This window comes from Bos javanicus, chromosome 21 (assembly GCF_032452875.1).
Source record: "Bos javanicus breed banteng chromosome 21, ARS-OSU_banteng_1.0, whole genome shotgun sequence".
NCBI classification, from domain to species: Eukaryota; Metazoa; Chordata; class Mammalia; order Artiodactyla; family Bovidae; genus Bos; species Bos javanicus.
This window is the reverse complement of record NC_083888.1, coordinates 46,131,306-46,139,048: the sequence shown is the minus strand read 5'-3', so window position 1 is coordinate 46,139,048 and position 7,743 is coordinate 46,131,306. Positions and strand designations below refer to the sequence as shown.

The following is a 7,743-nucleotide window of genomic DNA, read 5'->3' as shown; positions in this document are numbered from 1 at the left end:
GGGGAGCTGTCAGCCACGTGCCTGCTTCGGAGCTGAAAGCTGCGAGGGGACGAAGGCCGAGGAGGCATGGCTCAAGGACTGCGGAAGATTCACCCAGCTAGTACTTTCATGTGCCCTGTCTTACTTGGATCTTTAAAAAAAACCTGGTGAAGAATGACCTCCATTTCTAAATGGCATTGAAACAGGAGAGACTACAACGTGTACACCTAGTGTTTCTTACATTTAGTAATAATATAAAACAGTGGAGAGGGAGGAGAGAAGACTCGAGACTCAGAAGCCCTTCCCACCTTGGCATGAAGACCCTAGTTGAGGCGCAGGCCCAGGGCTGGGGGCTGGCCTGCATACAAGACCTATATTCAGTTTTGTCTGCTGTCTACAGTGTTGTCTTCTGTCCTTTCACTTGGACCCAGCGTCATCCTCTTCCCTCCTTGCTCCCTGGACTTAGGCATCACTTTGACCAAGGTGTCCTCGATGGGAGTCTGAGTCCTTCTTGAGAGCGCCCCCCTGAGAAGTCTCCTGGTGTGAAGGGCAATGAGCCGATCTGGCACCCGTCTTTCGAAGCATAACTGAAGAGTGCTGTCTCGACCCTCAATCTCCTGCTTGCCTGCCCCAAAGCGGCCAAGGGGGCTGGGAAACATGGCCCTGTGTGGTAGGCAGGAGAGGGGGTGCCCTGAGCTTTCTCTCCCCTCTTAATGAATAAGGTGGCGAGGAAACTGAATGTTAGCATGTAAGTTGGCTTTGTATTGAGGGAGTGCAGTTCTAAAGGGGAGGATTGAAATCTTGAAATAAAAAGCCAATAAACAAGTTTCCTTAGTACAATTGCTATTAATGGAAAAGGCATCTAACCTGCTGAATTAAATCATTCAAAGGCGCTTTTTCATCATCAGGAGCTACTCTACAAGGAAGGAAAAGAAAATATGAAAACAAAAACCCAAATCGAGAAGCCTCCTTAACCGGCCCCCGCGGTGTCTTGGCTGCCCCTGCCCGACCGGGGAGCGCTCCGCCCTCCCAACCCCTAGCGCGGAGAAGGAGGCTGAAACAGCCAAAGAGAAAAGAAAACAGAATAAAAACAAAACGTTTAAAATCCAAGAGGAAAAGTCGGAGCGGGTCTCAGGATCTGCACGGCGGAGGGCTCGGCTCCGTGGTCCACTCTGCTGGAGGCCGGGGCCTGGCCGGAGCCGCGCGGCGGATGCCTCCGGCCGCCCGCCCGCTCGGAAAGCGCAGCCTACAGCTCCTCCTCTCCAGGCGCCCAAGGACCCTCAAGGCGCGGGGCTCACACTTGAAGCCTGGGAACGCGCAGACAGGAAACCCACTTCCTCCTAAGCAGTTTCTTGCTAGCCGGCTGAGAGGCGCCAATTGAAACAGAATGATCCTCATCTACTAATATCCAGCGTGGCCACAAAGCGACTGGCCATTTACGCCGCCACTTTAAACAAAGATATTTGGTTATTCCCGGGAAGCAAGTGCACTTTTGCATGGCTGAGCTCCGGGTGGAGGCAAGCCTCAGCCCAGCCTCCCGCCAGCGGGGCTGCTCACGCCGGGGGATTCGCCCCCTCCCGGCCGGCTAGTCCAGCCGGGGTTCAGGCTCAGTCCCACCCGGCAACAGGCGAGCCGGTTCTCACGCCGCTCCCTGCCCGAGGCCTCCCTGAAGCACTGAGTGGGAAAAACAGTGTGACCCCGGGCTGGGGTGCTGGGCTGTGATGTCCTCGGAAAGTCACCTCCCGTCCCAGACCTCCCCGTGTCTGGACGATGGGCGAGGGTCGGGGACACCAGGTTTGTTCGAGGTGGAGCAACTTCAGCGATGTCCCTTCGCATGAATTCCCGCAGGTTCTCAGCTCGGGCGGCCAGTGGTGGGTCCTTGCCTTAGCTGGGGGTGGGGGTGGGGAAGCATAGCCGTGTGGGGGTTGGGGGGCGGGGTGGGCATGAGGCCGAAGGCCCTGGGCCTCTGAGAAGACCCTGAGCTGGGGGGAAGGGGGTGGCGCGGGGATCTGGGACAGCCTGTCGCCGGCAGCCGATCCCCCCTTGCTCAGCGCCCCCTCCACCCGCTGGGATTCTCTCTCGGGTAGTGGGGAAAGGGGGCGGGGAGCAGAGGTGTCCTTCTGACGGCGGCAGAAGAGGCAGACAGACTGACAGACAAGCAGACCAACAGTGCGGCCCCGGGGTGCGGCCCCTGACTCCCGAGCTCCTTTGGCGGCGACTGGGGCTCGGCGCCGCGAAGCCAGATGTGGTCCGGAGGCAGTGGGAAGGCGCGGGGCTGGGAGGCCGCGGCGGGAGGGAGGAGCGGCCCCGGCAGGCTCAGGTGAAACCCCTACCCCGTCCTCGGCCCACTCCCTGTCCCCGCCCCGGGAGCCCCGACCGAATGGGAAAGTGGTTCACTTTGTAACTCCGCAAGTTGGTTGCAAAGCAGCATTCACCTTCCTTCCTCCCCAGCAGCCCTCCTCCTCCTCGGCTACTCCCCATCCCACCTCTTGCCCTCCCCTCTCTCGGTTCCCTCCTCCTTTTCCTCCCCCCCTCCGCACCCCCCCCCCTCCCGCGCGCCAGCGTACCCCACAAAAATGAGGGTAGGGGGTCCGGGGGAGAAATGCTTTGGGTCGCGTCTCTGCCTCTCTCTCTCTCTCTGTCTCTCTCTCCCTCTTTGAGACCTAAAAATCCTAACAAGTGAAACTTAAAGGTGTTTACCTTGTCATCAGCATGTAAGCTAATTATCTCGGGCAAGATGTAGGCTTCTATTGTCTTGTTGCTTTAGCGCTTACGCCCCGCCTCTGGTGGCTGCCTAAAACCTGGCGCCGGGCTAAAACAAACGCGAGGCAGCCCCCGAGCCTCCACTCAAGCCAATTAAGGCGGACTCGGTCCACTCGGTTACGTGTACATCCAACAAGATCGGCGTTAAGGTAACACCAGAATATTTGGCAAAGGGAGGAAAAAAAAAAAAAGCAGCGAGGCTTCGCCTTCCCCCTCTCCCTTTTTTTTCCTCCTCTTCCTTCCTCCTCCAGCCGCCGCCGAATCATGTCGATGAGTCCAAAGCACACGACTCCGTTCTCAGTGTCTGACATCTTGAGTCCCCTGGAGGAAAGCTACAAGAAAGTGGGCATGGAGGGCGGCGGCCTCGGGGCTCCGCTGGCGGCTTACAGGCAGGGCCAGACGGCACCGCCGGCCGCGGCCATGCAGCAGCACGCCGTGGGGCACCACGGCGCAGTCACCGCCGCCTACCACATGACGGCGGCGGCGGTGCCCCAGCTCTCGCACTCCGCCGTGGGGGGCTACTGCAACGGCAACCTGGGCAACATGAGCGAGCTGCCGCCGTACCAGGACACCATGCGGAACAGCGCCTCGGGCCCCGGATGGTACGGCGCCAACCCAGACCCGCGCTTCCCCGCCAGTAAGTGAGGCCGCCCCACCGCGGGGCCGCGGGTTGAGCGCAGGAGGCGCGGGGAAGACCCGCCGGGAAGGCGCGGCGCCTGCCGGCTGCGCGCTGGGCATCAGGGGTGGGCGGCCGGGCAGTGGCGCCAGGGAGTCGGGTGTAGGAGCTGGGGAGTCTGCCCTGGTTGAGCTGAGGGGTCCAAGAAGAGGGACTCGGTAGCCCTGGAGTCCTGAGGGCAGGAGCTGGTATTTGGCGTTTGCCAGATGCGGCCAATTGTCCGCTCTGGTCCGGCGCGGGAGAGCGCGGAGGCAGGCGTCCCCCCCAGCTAAGAGAACCGGGATGAGCAGAACTCGGAGGGGCGCGGCCTGGCCGGGAGGGAGGGTGCCCTGCTGGGACGAGCTCAGGCCCCGGGCCTGGTCCACTCTCCAGGCTAGGCAGGTGGGAGGGCGCGCGGCTCCAGACGGGTTTCTAAATGGGCCGAGCCAGTGCCCTCACCGGGCTGACAGGAGACAGCGGCCAAGGCACAATGAGTCTGGGGTCTCAAGCTTTCGAAAGTGAACACCTCCCTCTCCCAAGCTCCCAAAGCTGGGTGTCTACCGTTAGACCCCGGCTCCTGATCTGAGCCCAATTTGCTGCCGGCTAACCCCACGAATCCGGAGGGATGGGCAGGAAAGGAACAGGGAAGGCTTTATCCACTCTGCTTTTATGGGTAAAGCACTGAGACTGAGGGAGGTAGCCGGGGTTGAGGCGGGGAGCTCTCAGTAACCCCCCTGGACGGCGCGGCCTCGAGGCAGGCGCCGGCGATCGCCGCGGCTGGGCCTCTCAGGGTGGAGACGACCGAGGTGAGAAGGGCGCCGTCGGGGCGGGCCGGGCTGGCCCAAGGGCGCTGGCGGCAGAGGTGGTCTGGCCCGGCCCGGCCCCTGCCGACGCTGTGCGTTTGTCGCTTACAGTCTCCCGCTTCATGGGCCCGGCGAGCGGCATGAACATGAGCGGCATGGGCGGCCTGGGCTCTCTGGGGGACGTGAGCAAGAATATGGCCCCGCTGCCAAGCGCACCGCGCCGGAAGCGCCGGGTGCTCTTCTCCCAGGCGCAGGTGTATGAGCTGGAGCGACGCTTCAAGCAACAGAAGTACCTGTCCGCGCCGGAGCGCGAGCACCTGGCCAGCATGATCCACCTGACACCCACGCAGGTCAAGATCTGGTTCCAGAACCACCGCTACAAGATGAAGCGCCAAGCCAAGGACAAGGCGGCACAGCAGCAACTGCAGCAGGACAGCGGCGGCGGCGGCGGGGGCGCAGGGTGCCAGCAGCAGCAGCAGCAAGCGCAGCAGCAGTCCCCGCGCCGCGTGGCCGTGCCGGTCCTGGTGAAAGACGGCAAACCTTGCCAGGCGGGCGCCCCCGCGCCGGGCGCCGCCAGCCTGCAAGGCCACGCGCAGCAGCAGGCGCAGCAGCAGGCGCAGGCCGCTCAAGCGGCCGCGGCAGCTATTTCAGTGGGCAGCGGTGGCCCCGGCCTGGGTGCCCACCCGGGCCACCAGCCGGGCAGCGCGGGCCAGTCTCCGGACCTGGCGCACCACGCCGCCAGCCCCGCGGCGCTGCAGGGCCAGGTCTCCAGCCTGCCCCACCTGAACTCCTCGGGCTCGGACTACGGCACCATGTCCTGCTCCACCTTGCTATACGGTCGGACCTGGTGAGAGGACGCCGGGCCGGGCCTAGCCCAGCGCTCTGCCTCATCGCTTCCCACTCCTGCCCGGTCACACACCACCAACCACCCGCTACACCCTGCGCTTCGACTTTTCTTAAGAACCTGTCCCGTTGAGACCAAGGGGAAAAAAAACACAAAGACCAAACTGCTGGACGTCTTTCTTTTCCTTTTTTTTTCTAAAATGTGCAGGATTTTTTTTTTTTTTTTAAGAAAATAAAACAACCAAGCGAATCCAGTTCTTCTTAGGAGTCTTTAAACAGAGAAGGACATAACAAGAACCGCTTTGGGGGTGTCTTTGGGGGTGATTCAAATGGGTTTCCCACGCTCGGGCGGAGAGGGCTCTACGCTGACATGGCTCTGGACGCTTAAGATCGAAATCTTCACTCTGGGTACACCGTGCCAGCAAAGTGGACTCGCTTGTAAATACCGGGATTTCTTTGAAGGGGCGACAGGGGGGCTGGGGAAAGGAAAAGACAGAACCCGCTTGCCACTGACACAAAGGAAATGCCCCCTCTTGCCCCCCTGGCCACCCAGGCTCAGCTGAGACCGGCCCTGGTTAAAATCGTTTTATGTTTGATGTGAACTTGTAGTTGTAAAACGCTGTCAAAAGTTGGACTAAACACTTAGTTTTTAGTAATCTGTACATTTTGTTGTAAAAAGCAAAAACAAAAAAAACCAGTCCCCGTCCCGGTCCCCAGCCCATCATATTTTTTATGGGCCAAGACAAATCTGTGTATATTATTTGGCAGTTTGGTATTTGCAGCGTCAGTCTTTTTCTGTTGTAACTTATGTAGATATCTGGCTTAAATATAGTTCCTGAGAGGCTTCTAATAAATTATACAAATTAAAAGGATTCTTTTTCTGATTAAAAACCCCATCTTTTGTTTGGTTTTAATTTGGCTTTAAATGGCATTTTTTGGTGGTAGGGGAGTGGCTCAGCATTGGCCTGACAGGATTCGAATTGTGTCGGGGCTCAAAGGATCCTGAACCAGCGAAGGAGGCTGAGACCAGAGTCTTTGCCCCACGGGAAGAGAGCGTTTTGTTCTGCTTCTGAATTAAGTAGAACCAAACCTTGAGCAGTCTTGGGACTCAGCAATAGAGAGTAGAAAAGCTAAACTACTTCTAACAGGAGGAAAAAGAAAGAAAGACACCAAAGGACTAGTTTTCAAAGCCAGACTTCTGTGTCTTAAAACCGCAGAAGTATCTACTGTTGTCTTATACAGCTGAGCCAACGTTTTAAAACAGTCGGCCTTGGACATTCCATTTTTAAAGAACCCTGAATAAACAATTATTTTTATAGATGGATCGTCCCTGTAGATTTCAACATTAATTCTTTATTTCTAATCCTTGGCAGAGCCTCCTTGGGACTAGGATGTAGTGGGAGACTGTTTTTGAGAAAGTGGGGAAGTCGTGGGTTTCATCTCTGCTCTGAAGCGGTTATTCCCCCGCACAGGCTGCGCAGCCGTTTCCCATGGCTTCCTGGGCCCGGGAAGGTGTCTTACTGGGCTGCTGGCCTTGGGAACACCCCTGGCAGGGCTTTCTGCTCTTTGTTCCAATATTTTCATCTCTGGGCTCCTGGCTTCCTAAATCTTTGTAGTAAGGAATCTTTCTCCTGTCCCCAACTCTCCACCTCTCCCCCATCGCATCCCACCTCAACATCCACCCCTGGGAGAAAAAAAAAATCTTTGACCTCTCTTCCTACCCCTAATTTCTCAGTCTCTTTGGTACCCTGATATAGTTGTTGGGGAACTCTTAGTTGCTCTGGGGAGGGGAGGAAGAAAGAGAGGTGCAGACAGAAGTCATAGTCCCTAGGTAATCTGTTGCTCCTTCTGTGTCATCTCTGATGAACCTACAGGAAAAGTGGCCGAGTGCACTGTGGACAGGGCCCCTCCCAGCACTTTTCTCTAGGCCTGAAAGTGTTTGAGTCAGGGGGATTGATTCGTATTTGGCATGTACTCATTTATCACCTAGAATTTCAACTTTGTTTTTCCTGTCTCGCCTGCCTGCCTCTACCTTTTCTTCCTCCTCTTTTCAGCTCATTCTGACTCCATCTCTGTCTTCCTGGATCGCCACCCTCAAGCCCCAGGAACTTGTAAGGAAAATGGGGGTGGGGGGTGGGGGTGGATATAGGTGCTTGCAGGCACCAGCAGTCCCCTCTGTTGACTTTCTGGGGACTTTTTTTCCCATGGTGCCCTAACTGTGGAGGAGGCCGGCTTCCTGTCTCGTGTCTGGCTGCTGAGATACTGTTTTCAGTATCTAGAAGAGACTCAGAGATTTCAAGAGGGTGACTGGTTGGATCTAGAGGGTGTGCTAGTTGGGAGAATCCTCAGCAGGCCTCACATTTTGGAAAACAAAGGAAAATTTGGAAAGGCTGAACACTTGTGTTGGAATGGGCAGCAGTGGCCCCCCGGGGCAGTTTGTGACGGTGGTTAAATCACTTGGCTCAGGCCCAGCCGGGCAGGGGAGATGTTACAGCTAAGGTCTGAATTCTGTGGGGTGGGAGCTAACGCGCGACTTGGCCCCACACCCAGTACACTAGCGTGGAAGGGGCGCGGCCAAGGGGGGCTGCCCCACCCCACCCTACTCGCTGCTGAGCAGGCCACTGAGAGTCACAATTCTAGTGAGCTATGCCACCCTCAGTCTGATCACCCTTGCCCTGGATGGAGTTACTACCAAATATG

The 7,743-nt window shown here is 57.7% G+C and overlaps 1 protein-coding gene across 2 annotated transcripts; it reads left to right on the top strand.

The window, feature by feature from the left end:
• The first annotated feature begins 1,882 nt into the window (after positions 1 to 1,882).
• NKX2-1 (NK2 homeobox 1) lies at positions 1,883 to 5,149 on the top strand. 2 transcript variants are annotated; one of them, XM_061394944.1, is made up of 3 exons: positions 1,883 to 2,299; positions 2,994 to 3,379; positions 4,312 to 5,149. In XM_061394944.1, the coding sequence occupies exons 1-3, from the start codon at positions 2,223 to 2,225 to the stop codon at positions 5,049 to 5,051; spliced, it is 1,203 nt and encodes a 400-aa protein (XP_061250928.1). In that variant the 5' UTR covers positions 1,883 to 2,222; the 3' UTR covers positions 5,052 to 5,149. The 2 variants fall into 2 exon arrangements, with proteins under 2 accessions (XP_061250928.1, XP_061250927.1); XM_061394943.1 differs by lacking the exon at positions 1,883 to 2,299 and having other exon boundaries at positions 2,791 to 3,379.
• Positions 5,150 to 7,743: the final 2,594 nt, after the last annotated feature.